The sequence below is a fragment of the Macrobrachium nipponense genome, chromosome 18, assembly GCF_015104395.2.
Source record: "Macrobrachium nipponense isolate FS-2020 chromosome 18, ASM1510439v2, whole genome shotgun sequence".
Taxonomy (NCBI): domain Eukaryota; kingdom Metazoa; phylum Arthropoda; class Malacostraca; order Decapoda; family Palaemonidae; genus Macrobrachium; species Macrobrachium nipponense.
In genome coordinates, this window is record NC_087211.1 from 53,628,870 (window position 1) to 53,644,323 (window position 15,454).

The window sequence follows — 15,454 nt, forward strand, 5'->3', positions numbered from 1 at the left end:
ATTATTATTCGAATGGAATAATCCACGTGGACTGATTATTATCACTGTTGCAATTACCGTTATCACTATAATAAATCAGCAATAAACCAACCATAAGTGACAAACGTCGGAATATAAATGAATAAATAGAGACTGGAATAAAATATTCAGTAGCTAATCCCAAACCGCATTTCTAACGGAGTCAAACGCAAAAGAAGAGTAAAAAATAAATAAATAAATAAATAAATAAATAAATCACAAAAAGGAAGGGCTTAAATGAGAGTAAAATCAGAGCATTTTAGCTCGACGCGGCTGACCAATCGCAGCAGGCGATTGATCTGGCTCGGAAAGCATCCCAGCCAACCAGAGCGTCGATCTCCGCCCTCTATCGACCAATGGGAGCCCCCGGCCAATGTAAACCTAGCACGTCAGCCAATGAGATCGCTCAGACGATTAGGAGTATATTCCCTCTCCTTCATGATCCAAGACGAATTCGCTGAGCGAAGGGGACTTGAACGCGCGTTCAGACCTCCCCTTCCCCCTTCCACACAAGATTTCCACTTCTAAAATCAGGAAATGGGGACGGGCAAAAGCTCAAATCTGATTAATGGCTGCCGCGTCCTTGGGGAAGGCGATTTGCGAGAATGCATTATTATACACGGCATAAATACGAATCACGTCCGCCTCGCTCGGATACCGTTGTCAAAACACTTTAAATCAAGCATAATGAAATTCCTCTCTCTCTCTCTCTCTCTCTCTCTCTCTCTCTCTCTCTCTCTCTCTCTCTCTCTTCAAATTATGTAAACAAGGCCGATAGCAAAATACATATATACATATATAGATTATACATGTATTACTTATAAATACATATAGAAATCTGTGTATATCACCCTATAAAATTACGAAAATGACACGTCAAATGTATTTAATATTACCAAAATATATCTCGAAGCCTTTGTCATTACCCAGAGAGATGACATCTCCAGAGCTATAACGCCTGTCTCTTCAAGGACCAAGCCCTAAGGGGCACTTGTAACATAACGCAACAGCCTGATTCAAGCGGTAATTGGTGACCGTGAACGAGGTAATTTGAGAGAGAGAGAGAGAGAGAGAGAGAGAGAGAGAGAGAGAGAGAGAGAATTTGCAAAGACAAAACTTTGGGGAAAAACTCTAGCGCCAAAAAAAATACATGGTGAAAATTAGGCGAAATTACATCTCAAAAACGGTGGGGGGGAAAAAATAAGAAAAAAATGGCTAAATTGAAATACGGGAAGAAAAAAAAACTATAATGACCACGACTCACACCGGTAAAGATCCTAAAACACGTGGAAAAGACACCGGCTGCCAAATTGCTATACTGTTTAAAAAAACACACACACGCACAAATATACGACATAAGTGCGGATGCCTTTTGTCGGGAGTTATGCCGACGATCCTACGCAATAAAATGCGCCTAGCCTTAAGAGCCAAACAAAAGACGACCCAGAGGAGAAAAGGAAATAAAAAAAATTCTTCTTCTTCTTCAATCGGCATACGACCGGGTATAAGATGTCTCGTAGCACTGAGCTCTCGACAAAAGACTGCTGCTAAATTTGCCCAACAGTATAGCCGCATGATCAGCTGAGAGAGAGAGAGAGAGAGAGAGAGAGAGAGAGAGAGAATGCTCCTCGGATCGCACAAATCCCAAACAGCATTTTCTGCATCGTGATTGTGTGATGGTAGGCAATTCGGAAGCCTACACCAAATGTGCTACAACATTCTTTGATACCGTATACACCAAATACATTGTCATACTGTATGCTCTGATTATCCGACTTAAAATACACTAATCTATGTATGTGTAGCAGTGTTTTTTTTTAAATTTATCTTAGTTGTATTTCAAACAGAGATCCTTCACATTCACAACTGATCCCTGAGAGCAACCAGATTCGTTGAACTGCAGCACCAATATGGCATAAGATTCGTTGAACTGCAGCACCAATATGGCATAAATGTGCTTCCTCGTTGTCGACCTTCTCAGTTCCAGAGGTCCTTTGCTCCTTACACTGTGGAAGAGCCTCCCTGAGGATGAAGCCGTGCAATTGCAACTTCAGACATTCAAGCGAAGATGCAATGCATTCCTATACCCTAATTCAATTCTCCTTGCGTTTTAATACGTTTTTACCTATTTCTAAATTTACTTTTTTTTTTCTTTTTGAATAAGTGAGATCTTTCTATGTTACCCTTTATACTTCCTCTTAATTCTTCCTAACGAACCCCATATAATAATAATAATAATAATAATAATAATAATAATAATAATAATAATAATAATAATAATTAGTAAAAATCACTCGGTTGCTATCTCCTCTATGTTCCAGTACGTGTACAGCTATTTACCTATGGATCCTTCTTCGAGTACAAATACTGAGGGTACCTAGGTCCGAAATTCGGGAACGGTACGTAACGTCCAGCCTCGGTCCTCTCTTATATTACCGCCTCTTCTGACTGGCAAAAGGACGATGAAACACCCGCCGAAGCTAATGGCTTTAGAGGTGGCGGTGCTCAAACCGAACCTGCAATGAATTCCATTTGCACCCAACTGAAATCTCGGAATTCAAGCATTCAAAACTGGCCGTTGCAATCATTTGACTTAATTTTATTTATTTATCTATTTATTTACTTGTTGAGGATGAAGTCAAAAACCGCACATTCTGTGCCTGAACCGGGAATTCAAGAGAGAGAGAGAGAGAGAGAGAGAGAGAGAGAGAGAGAGAGAGAGAGAGAGAGATTACGCTAAACGAGGAGCATTAATCAATAACGTATCATTACCAGCCTTATCTCCCCTCCATCAACGTAACAGCCCCCAAATGCTTTATGTATGTAGTATATCTTTTACATCAATGGCCCTTTATTCCCCTATATATACAAGACGCTATAGGACAATAAAGCGACGGCAGACTACTACTATACTACTACTACTCGTCCTCCTCCTCCTATCAGCTGCCGATGATGATGATAATCGCTATCGGTTATATTTATAAATGAAATAAAAAAAAAAAAATTGCCACCTTCAGACGAACACCAACGTCCGTCACCTTGGCACTGGTCACAGAGAGTATCATTTCTCGTCGGTGGTGAGATGCATGTGATAGCAACTGCTCCTCTTTCGATGGGGGGGGTTACGACAGGGGTTGGGTGGGTAAGATTGGGTTGGGGAGAGAGAGATTTTTAGAGAGAGCGAGGAGAGAGAGGTTACGGCCAGCAACTGCATCGCTCGATGCTTTCAGCCATTTGTATAACATATATATAAATATGAGAGAGAGAGAAGAGAGACCGCTGTAATTTCACCTCACTGAACTACCATATTCTCTCTCTCTCTCTCTCTCATTCTTATTCTTCCCCTAATCCCAGCGAGTGCCACAGAGCTGGCATACCCTCAAGGCCTCGTCTTGGGCAGTGCCAACACTTACCAACAGCCCGTGTATCACTTATTGCTATAGTCGCCTATTCACTTTCGGTTTTTCATCCATCCCCTTCGTCGTATAAATTTCGAAGTAACAAAAATGTATATAAATAGGTATACTTGAGTTGCTTGGACGCGCGCACGCACGCTCATAACTAAGCAAGCACTTCTATACCGCTTAGAACTGTGAAGATATCTGCGTGTGACTACTAAGGTCACCGGTTACAAAGGACATACCCTGCTTCGACGCGCATGCGCGGACTCTTATTAATATAATCTAAGTAAGTGTTGATGCACAAATGTATACTAGGAAGTGTTGAGGTATAAATGTATAGTTTCATCAAAAGGCTCAGAATATATCCCCCACTTCTCAGTCACTCGAGTGCTGCGTCACTTTCCTTTGCTATAATAATAATAAAAAAAAAAGGCGCATGATAGAGAAACGCTAAAGAAAGGCAAAGTTCCCTTTCATTTGCATAAGGCCGCGTGATACGGACCAAAGTCCGGACTTTCTGAACTTCCATATCGTTTTTATTGTCTTGAATTACAGGCTTCTTTCTCAAAGGACTTCGTGATGGAGCATTTACACGCTCTGATTTTTCACTTTTACTCTCGACTCTTATTTTATTTCTAAACGGTAGTCTACAGGTGTGGCTTACGGCTTAGTTGAACCCTTTTACATCCTCCAATAATAATAATAATAATAATAATAATAATAATAATAATAATAATAATAATAATTTGACTGACTTTTCAATATTTCAAATCGCTGGGTAATCAAACAGAAACACCAGTTATAGATTCAAATAAGGCTGAAGAAACAAGACTGGAGAGAGAGAGAGAGAGAGAGAGAGAGAGAGAGAGAGAGAGAGAGAGAGAGAGAGAGAGAGAGAGAGAGAGAGAGGCTCCATTTACATTGGAAAATATCCAATGGGTATAACCTTGCATATACTCTAAAGATCGCCGTTTACATTTAAAGCATTCTGCAGGCATACCCATAAATTTAATCCTGCAGGCATACCCCTAAATATAATGCTGCAAGCATACCCATAAATTTAATGCTGCAGGCATACCCCCAAATCTAATCCTGCAGGCATACCCATAAATCTAATCCTGCAAGCATACCCCTAAAATTCTGCAGGCATGCATAGCACTAAATCTAATCCTGCAGCCATACCCCTAAATCTAATCCTGCAGGCATACCCCTAAATCTAATCCTGCCAGCATACCCCTAAATTAACTGAAAGGTCACCTATTTTTTTCTTTTTTATTCTAACCATCATATAGACATACTTCGTCAGAGTATATTAGTGCCATTTCGAAATCAGCGTCTTAAAAGACGTGAAACCGAAGGCATATTCCTCTCCGGCAGGAGAGGTGACACGGACGAGCCGACGACGCTATAGCACACAGACACACACATGCTGCCGAGTCATGTCCTCGATCCCGAGGAGTCCACGAAGACATGCCCCTCCAATTCGACTCCGTGACGTATAGGCTCCGCGGAGCATCTTTCTGGGTAAAGCTACCACTAGGTTGCTCCACTACCAGGTTGCCACCAGTTTCTTACAATCATTTTTTTATACTTTCTTACACTCATTTTTTATAATGTTGTTATTTTGTTCTAAAGGGTCCACAATAATACAAAGTGTTAGGAATCCGTGTATCATTTTTAAGATTTTACAAAAAGCTTTCGAACCCTTCCCTGGGTTCATCTTCAGTCAAAAAAAAAAAAAAAAAAAAAAAAAAATGTTATTGTTGTCTGTACAATCTACGGAGACGTACGAAAGAGGACATTGAAATGACAGTAAACTGGAGAATAAATAGGAGAATAAGTAATAAACAAAAAAAGGGAACTGTGATAATAAAAGGTAAATGTGGCAGCCTGTAGTTCGAAAAAGTTCTACTTGAAAAAAGTAACACATAGTTGAGGAACATACGTAGAGAGAGAGAGAGAGAGAGAGAGAGAGAAGAGATTGATGGTGTTTTTACTGCCCGGAACCGGTTGGTAATGCAGCAACGGGACCAACGGCTTTTACGTGACTTCCGAACCACGTCGAGAGCGAACTTTTATCACTAGAAATACACATCTCTAACCCGTCAATGGAGTGCCCGAGAATCGAACTCGTGGCCACCGAGGTGGCAGGTCAAGACCATACCGGTCACGCCACTGAGGCGCTGAGAGAGAGAGAGAGAGAGAGAGAGAGAGAGAGAGAGAGAGAGGAGGTCTCTGCGTGAGCATAAAACCACGCTAAAACAAGCAGAGAGACAAACAAAGAGACATGCTTAGCAAAGACACTTCAGGAATTTCCACAGCCATTTTTTCCTTCAAATGATCTCTTGCTTTCAACCTACTGCTCATCAAGCTTGATGCCTCTGCCAAAATCAACGGCCCCATGACCATCATCAATCCACAATGAGGTCTGACAGAGAGAGAGAGAGGAGAGAGAGAGAGAGAGAGAGAGAGAGAGAGAGAGAGAGAGAGAGAGAGCTTACTTATATAGACGAAGATCTGACCAGACTATAGGGAATAAAGAGTTACAAGGAACTTACAAGGATTGGGACGTCTCAAAGACTTACTATTTTAGTCCATCCGAGGAGACATCTTGTGCTCACTTGTCTCTAGGAGCGGTTTTCACTGCTCATTCACAGTGTCTCTCCTAATGATTCTGTCTAGCTTTCTTTTAAACTCTTCCACACTGCTGGTGTTTACAACTTCTTTCTGGTGGCAGTTTATTCCATGTGTCACATATCTTGTATGCGAGTTAGTTCCCACAATAGGACGTGTTGTATCTCTTCAGTTCTAGTTTCAATCCATTATTTCTTGTCTGGTTTTCGTTTAATGTGAAGAGGTTACCGTCTACTTTTGTTATGCCTCTTGTATTTTGAATGCTTCTATTAGCTGTCCTCGCAGTCGTCGTATTTCTAAGCCATACATGTTCAGGCTCTCTAGTCGTCTTTGGTAACCTATTTACTTGATGGATGGAATTAACTTTGTGCTCTTGCTTGTACCCCTTCTAATCTATTCATGCCCTTTCTTATTGTAAGAGAGAGAGAGAGAGAGAGAGAGAGAGAGAGAGAGAGAGAGTATCAGTAGCCAATGGAGTCCGCTAAGCAGCTGATTATTTCCCATTCGAAAATAATTTGTCTTCATATATAATTTTTCTTTTCGGGCGGTTCCTAATCTTATCTGATCTGCCACTCGACAGTAACAGTGAAACCTTTATTTGTGTGTTCTCATTTCGGGGCTCCCAAGAAACCCCTTACCCCTCCCCCCCAATACATATACACACACAAAACACTAATAATTCTATTCATCATCATCATCATCATCATTATTATTTCACATACGTATGCATAATATGTAATATAATATATATAATTATCATTAATATAACTATTATATTCACATATACATAATATTTTTTTTTTGCTCTATCACAGTCCTCCAATTCGACTGGGTGATATTTATAGTGTGATATTATTATTATTATTATTATTATTATTATTATTATTATTATTATTATTATTAAAATGAGAATTGGCCTATCTCCTTTGAGACCCTCAAATTTCGATTGACCACCAACCAAACAAGACACAGAACGGGTTAACATAATAAACTTAGCAGGAACGTGACATAACGCAACATTCTCAAACGGAATTCGAACAATTACTTTTCGTAAAGGTGGGGAGGGTCGCAGCCTCGCACCACGTGGAGAACTGAACAGTAAACGAACAGGAAAGGAACAGACAGACAGCCTAACAGACAGACATAGTTACAACGCTGTTCAAAGGACAAAAATGTCTTTGGACAACGATTCGAAAACCCACACACAAAAAGTTATCAAAACTATCTTATCAGTCAACAAGTTAACTAAGTTCGTACGTATTTATCTCTGGCCAGTGTTTCTACAATACAGTACGATGTTATTTAACAGCGACTGAAGTTTCGAGATATAATATATTACACACACACACACACACACACACATATATATATACGTATATATATATATATATATATATATATATATATATATATATATATATATATATATATATACATATATATATATATATATATAAATTATATATGCCTATACACATACATACATACATACATACATACATACATACATACATACATTATATATATGTATGGTTATACGCATTATACAATGTGAGTTTGCATTAACGTAGAACAATAAAAATATAAATAGGCTTTAGCTACCTTTAAAGCATCAAAATGTAATAAAAATATATGAACATCAAAAAAACTGATTTGTACTCACCCATACTGCCCGGGTAAAACAGTTGGGTACCGGGTCACCCCGGCTATTGGAATGCCTGTAACGATGCACCAATGATTAGACACAGATATAAATAAATAAATTAAAAAAAATAATATACTTTATTCAACACAACAAAGAGGAAATGGAATTGGCTATCGACTGATCTGATATGCAAAGCTGTTGTACTAAACTAAGTAATTATATACATATAAATATATATATATATATACATAGGGATTTACTTAAATTACATGTAGTTATATTTACCATCATTGTATCCTTTACATGTAGCCGCACGCATGTAGACCCAATCTTTTGACCAATAAGAAAAATGGAGATTGTAAATATTTATATTGGTGGAAACATCCAAGTGAAGAGTAACGACAGAAGGTAGAAAATACAATATATATATATATTATATTATATATATATATATATAGATATATATATATATATAGGTATATATATATATATATATATATATATATATATATATATATATATATATATATATACACACGACACAATCAAGACAAATCGGTAAAATAATAGTATCGAGGATTATACGCTAAGGGGAAGACACACACACATACACACACACATCACACACACACACACATTCACACACACACAATAAGAACAGAAAAAACTAGACAGAAACACATGACGAAATTTATAAAAATTGTGGAGGATCACACGCAACAGACAGAGACAACAAATGTGATTCAAATAAAAAGGACAGAAAAATCTTCGACGTGAACAGACAGAATATATTTAAAAACGGAAAAGGGACAGACATATCATACGCAATATCTAATTTACGGGAAAAGGACATAAAAATCTTAACATGAACAGACAGTGAGCATATTAAAAAAAAATGACAAAAAAAAAATACGGGAAACCTAAAAGACGACACAAAAAAAAAAAAAAAAAAAAAAAAAAAAAAGACAAACACTCGTTAAGTGAAAATTGCGAAGGAATACGAGACTGAGTACAGACAGGAAAAGAGGACAGACAGAATTGAACGTTAAAAAAAAAAAAAAAAAAAAAAAATTGACAAGTGAACAGCTGTGAAAACATTCTGAATCTTGTGGTGTTATAAAATCTTAAATCATGAGAGAGAGAGAGAGAGAGAGAGAGAGAGAGAGAGAGAGAGAGAGAGAGAGAGCACATGAAAGTAAAACTATATTATCGGGGCTCTCACATTTTAGTTATGGTGAGCTTTATTTACTGCCCAAGTTAGTGCGCTCTCTCTCTCTCTCTCTCTCTCTCTCTCTCTCTCTCTCTCTCTCTCTCTTTTACATAATATTCAATGGGCTAAATCACTGACAGGATTAAGAGGTCTGGTGTTGACATGTTGACTCGGTCCAACCAACCGACAGCGAGTCAAACTGTGCATAATAAAAAAAAAAAAATAATAAAATGTGCCAAAGTTTCTCCAGCGCATTCGCGTTTTCTGTAGTGTATAATGCTGTAAAAGCGTGGCTCATGGAGTTTTCGGCCACAGACCGGAAGCGGCCTCTCCAATAGCGTTGACAGACGCACGATAATGGCTAACTTTGACCTTAAATAAAATCAAAACGACTGAGGCTAAAGGGCTGCAATTTGGTAAGTTTGATGATTGGAGGGTGGAAGATCAACATACCGAAATGCAGCTCTCTACGATCTTTAAGATCTTAGGGCGGACAGAAAAAGTGCGGACGGACAGACAAATACCCATCTCAATAGTTTTCTTTTACATAAAAAAAAAAATAAAATTATGCGCACAAAGAGTACAAAATTTTTCGACCATAAGCAAAAAGAATTAAAAAACGATACTCTTAAAACAGTTTAGGAAGTAGCTCGAATATGCTAATAAAAGGCGCTTACAAAAAAAAAAAAAAAAAAAAAAGCGCTAAATAAATTTTATCTCTGCAGTGAAGACTATAATCTGGTTCTGCGACGCAGACTTATTCGTGAACAAAATGTACCAAATATATTGCAAGACAAAAACAAATACATGAAGACATGAACTTTATTCATTCAGTTCAGTGGATATTATGCCCCGAATGTATTGCAAAGGTATAAACTTACAATATGAAAACAAACTATGTTCATTTACACATGAATTATTTCCGTAAACCGAATAGTAGCCTCACTGCTGCTGAGAAATGTACACTATTTATTAAAACAAATACTATAACAAGGTAACAGAACAAGGAAACAGAACTCCTTCACAAGAATATACTAGAATAGAATTTAGGCCAAAATGCCAAGCGCTGGGACCCATTAGGTCATTCAGAGCTGAAATGAAAATAACCGGTGAGAAGGTTTGAAAGACGTAACAGAAAGAAAATCTCAAAGCAGTTGCACTATGGAACAATTGTTGCAGAGGATGCAAAGTCAGATGAAAGTCCGACAATACGAACGGAGGTGCAGTAAAAGGAATGCAAGAAGTTAATTAAATAATGCCTAAAGAGCACCATACGAGGTGCACTGATGGCATCACACCCATACGGGCAAAGGACATCCAGTTGCAAAAAAAAAAAAAAAAAAAAAAAAAAAAAAAAAAAAAAAAAAAAATGCCAAATAAAGGTGGGGGGGGGGGGGGGGAATCCTTCGTGGAAACCAACGCAGACAAAGCATAAAAAAAAAAGGGGGGGGGGATGTCAACTTTCGCAAATCCCAATGAATTTCCGCAAACGCAGGCGGAGGAACATCCACGCACGAACAGCGAGACCAGGCCGCGCTCTTTGGAAGGAGAGCAAAAGGGCAGGGAGCAGGAAGAGCCCAGAGATCTATACGTGGGCGCAGTGACCACCAAAACATCTTAAAGGGACTCCCACGTACCCCTACACCCCGGGGGAAACCGCGCGACACATCCATGAAATTGGCACCGGGTGACATCCAGTTGGCACTCGGGAGGAGCCAGTCTCGCCCACGCGGACGTCAACGCTCACAAAATCGAAGCCCCCGACCTATCCCCTCACCACCTCTTCTCTCTCTCTCTCTCTCTCTCTCTCTCATTCAACCCCATCTTCCTCTTTCTCTCTCTATACCTAATCCAATCCCATCTTCCGCCTTCCCTCTTCAATCTCTCTCTTTCTCTCTCTCTCTCTCCAATCAATTCCGTCTTTCGCCTCTTTCTCTCTATCCCTCTACCTACCTAATCCAACCACCTCTCTCTCTCTCTCCTCTCTCTCTCTCTCTCTCTCTCTCTCTCTCTCTCTCTCTCTCTCTCTACCTGCTGGCATCTTGGTGCCACGTAACCGTCACTTGGCACAACGCAAAATCTTAACTCTTACCACTATCGTCACCTTCACTTTGTACCGTAACACAGTCTTCGTCAATAGCCATTTTTAACTGTGAAAAATATTATATAATAAAAACAGCCGTTATCCAAAGTGTTCGGGTGTACTGTCGATTACGAAATCGCAGAAGGGTATTCACGTATTCTTCAAATTATTAATTACACGATTAACGAAAGGTTAACGAAGGGTTGCATTACGGAGGACGAAGTCTCAAAGAGACTGGCAATAAATGCAGCCACAGCAGTGTTACGAAGTGAACAAGGAGAGCTACGACCCACGGAAATCAAAAGTGAAAAGGGAGAGCTACGACCCACAGAAATCAGAAGTGAACAAGGAGAGCTACGACCCACAGAAATCAGACGTTGACAAGGAGAGCTACGACCCACAGAAATCAGAAGTGAACAAAGGAGAGCTACGACCACAGAAATCAGACGTTGACAAGGAGAGCTACGACCCACAGAAATCAGAAGTGAACAAGGAGAGCTACGACCCACAGAAATCAGAGGCTAACGCGAAGAGCTACGACCCACAGAAATCAGAGGCTAACGCGAAGAGCTACGACCCACAGAAATCAGAGGCTAACGCGAAGAGCTACGACCCACAGAAATCAGCACAACCCACCACCGGAGAGAGCTACGACCCACAGGAATCGGCAGCAGTACGTGTCTGGAGGACAGAAATACACACAACACGACACGATGACTCCTCTCTCGTTCCGACGGAGGAGGGAAACAATGCAAAATGCGCTTGGCAATGTTCCCACGCCAAGTGGGGGCCCTTCCATCCTTATACCAGCGTTTTACCTCTAAAAGGCTCTCTCTCTCTCTCTCTCTCTCTCTCTCTCTCTCTCTCTCTCTCTCTCTTTAATACTGGATCGTAATACGATTTGGAGTGTAGAGCCTAACTAGATGAAAGAGAATATAAACGGTGTTACAGTAAAAGGAATGACAGAGGTTGCAGCTCGGGGCCTGTGGGACGCTGCAAAGACCCTCAAAGTAATGCCTACAGTGTACCACGTGAGGTGCACTGACGGCACTAGCCACCTACGGGGGAGAATGAAATTTTGCTGACCATTATATTCAACCTGCATTCTGTCACTCGCAGGATGCTCAAGATGAAATATGATATGAAGTAAGGGTCGGCACAATCGAGATTTCTGTTCAGCGTATAATGTCGTATGACCCGCGGCCCATGAAACTTTCAGCAAAAGTCAGGTGGTGGCCTGGCCCTAGAGCGTTGCCAGATGCACGATCACGGGTAACTTTAGCATTAAATAAAAAAAATCTACAGAGGCTCGAGGGCTGCAATTTAGTCTGTTTGATGATTGAAGGGTGGATGATCAACATACCAATTTGCAGCCCTCCAACCTCAGTCGTTTTAAAGATCTGTCATTATACAACAAACATCGGTCATGTCTTCAGCGGCAGATGTTTCTTGTCTAGAGTTACTTCTTTGATTGATGACCTTGTAAATATAGCAAATAAGAATAAATAAAAACACGTGCGTATTGGCTACTTAACTACATGTGTTGTGCACACTGCACGCACAAACATGTATGTATGTATGTACGTATTTACTTTATAATATATAGGTACCAATTTATATATACATACATACATGCCGTATCTCATTTCTATTCTTCCAGCAATTTATCAAAGGTTGAATGTAGCGATGAGGATTGTTTATATAAATATATATATATATATATATATATATATTATATTATATATATATATATATATATATATATATATATATATATATATATATATAAGTCATATACATTACCGTGATTCATATACATACATCGAGCTACAAACGTCCTTTAATATCTAATTCACTCGACCTCGGAATTAATATATTTTCATATATGCTTAACCGAAGGGGAATTTTTATCAGGCGATAACAGAATTCTATTATCGCCTAATCTTCCCCTTCGGTTAAGCATATATGAAAATATATTAATTCGAGGTAGAGCGAATTAGATATTAAAGGACATTGTAGCTCGATCTATGTATATGAATCACGGTAATGTGATATGACAATATTAATATTATAATACATATAACTACATACATATATATATATAATATATATATATATATATATATAGATACAGATAGATATAGATATACATATATATATCATATATATAATCTATACATATATATATATATATAATATATATATATATATACTACTACCTATTATGAATTTCGTTCTCTTCCGTCAAGTCTTCAAAATCGAAGTACGTCATTCATCAATGGTGATGAAATGAAGGCGGGAAAGGGAGGGGAAGGAGGAGGGGGGAAGGGGGAGGGGGAGGGCGTCATTTGGCAGGAGTTTTAAGCAGAAGGAAAAAACTCGAAGGGCAGAACAAACAAACAAACAAACAAAAGGGCACGCGAGTCGAATCTCTTGGAATGACTACCTAGATATTATATACCAGTCGCCTCCTTCCCTCTTAACTCGTCAGCCACCGAGAGTTGTTTATGGCCTCGGTTGTAAATCTCTCTCTCTCTCTCTCTCTCTCTCTCTCTCTCTCTCTCTCTCTCTCTCTCTCTCTCTCTCCGTTATTTCTATCTCCAATTCTGTGCATTTATTTTATTTGTGTTGTGCGCTCTCTCTCTCTCTCTCTCTCTCTCTCTCTCTCTCTCTCTCTCTGTCCGTTATTTCTATATATTCACTTCCGTAAATTTATCACATAGTGTAGGCATTTTTTTTTTCTCTCTCTCTCTCTCTTCTCGAGAAGAGAGAGAGAGAGAGAGAGAGAGAGAGAGAGAGAGAGAGAGTGGCTCTCTCTCTTTAGCTCCCATACAGACAGTCAGTGTCACTCTCTTGACCTCCGAACTTACCCTCGAGGAGGGTACTAATGTCCCCAAGGGCGCCGGGTTCTAGGCCCCACGGGGAGATGCGTATACGAACGCTCCTCTGGAGAGAGAGAGAGAGAGAGGAGAGAGAGAGAGAGAGAGAGAGAGATACCAACACTATTACAGATGAGAGAGAGAATATGGCAACACTATTATGATAGAGAGAGAGAGAGAGAGAGAGAGAGAGAGTTGGGCAGAAGACAAGAGGAGTTAGAAGCGAGGGGAGAGGAAGAGGAGGAGGAGGAGGAGGAGGAGGAGGTAATCTGATCCCGAGTCAGGCGCACATGATCAAGACCCCAGGAGGTGATCCAAGACTGGATGCGTTCTCTCAACAACACAAAACACATCAGAGGCTGAACGAAGACGCCCGGGAAACGTTCATTTGAAAAAAAATCTAAAAACAGTCATCGTTAAAGATCAAAGCAAATTGGGTGACTGCTTGCAAGAACTCGACTCTCTCTCTCTCTCTCTCTCTCTCTCTCTCTCAAAATACTACCCACCTTCGCACCTGCGCCAATCCATTTGAATAACTTTCGCCTGCTCGTCTTAATTCACAGCAATTGAAGCTAACCGAATATTCACTTATTTATTCTGGTCAAAAGTGTCGTCGACATTTCGCGCAAGAATTCTTGTCTCGCGAAATCCTTAATGCCAGGTTCAATATTCTACGTCTAATTTTCTTCCCTCCCAAAATGCAGTCAACAGTAAAGTTGCTGGGATCACCCCATCCACCCCCCCTCCCCTAACTAAAAATAATTCAAAGTTTGGGTTTCTAAAGGATGAAAAGTACTACAATCAGTCTCCTTTCCAGTTATGGTTCAAAATGTTAACCCTTGCAATGTCCTCCTCCTCCTCCTCCTCCTCCTCCTCCTACTCCTCCTCTCCTCCTCCTCCAACCCTCCTCCCTCCTCCTCCCCTCTTCTTTTTTAATAAGAAAGTCCAATGTTCGACTATCCCAAACCTCCGAGATTCTACCCCTTTCCTTCCCCTGTCATTTGTTTTTTTGGGGGGTAAAACAAACATGCCACATTTTCGAATGAGCCCCTAGGTGCATATACTAATTACTGCCAGCGCGTCTTTGTTACGGCTCATCATTGCGAACAGGAAGCCTTCTTCCTTGATTCTAGTTGTATCTGGGAAAGAATCTTTAAACCTTCTGGCCCCCATTACCCCGCTACATCTCTCAAGGTTTATCACGTAGTCTGTTTTCAACACATCCACAAGGTCTCTCTCTCTCTCTCTCTCTCTCTCTCTCTCTCTCTCTCCGCAGATAGAATCAAGAATGCGGGAGAGATCATCAGAGACCTTTTTTTTTTATGTCAATCTTCTCCTCCTCGGTGACCCTCTCTCTTCTCTCTCTCTCTCTCTCTCTCTCTCTCTCTCCTCTCTCTCTCTCTCTCATCACTTTGTGCCCAAATATATATCGTCCCGTTTGGTAACCGTTACTTCTTTATCTACACATCCGTGTATTTATCATAATTGTGTAAGTATATTCTCTCTCTCTCTCTCTCTCTCTCTCTCTCTCTCTCTCTCTCTCTCGTTTCCCCTCTTCTCTCCTCCCCTCTCTCTCGGTTTCCC

General features: G+C 40.0%; 1 protein-coding gene across 5 annotated transcripts in view; it reads right to left on the reverse strand.

Moving 5' to 3' along the window:
- The window catches only part of LOC135197056 (RNA-binding protein 24-B-like), a 117,465-nt gene that overhangs the window by 30,585 nt on the left and 71,426 nt on the right, over positions 1–15,454 (reverse strand). For 3 of the 5 annotated variants that reach the window (XM_064223998.1, XM_064223995.1, XM_064223994.1), the window contains exons 3-4: positions 7,984–8,028; positions 7,717–7,771 (exon numbers count right to left, since the gene is read on the reverse strand). In XM_064223998.1, coding sequence (XP_064080068.1) covers positions 7,717–7,771; positions 7,984–8,028 — 100 coding nt within the window. The remainder of the gene's footprint in view (positions 1–7,716; positions 7,772–7,983; positions 8,029–15,454) is intronic. The other 2 variants (XM_064223997.1, XM_064223996.1) reach the window with 1 other exon arrangement.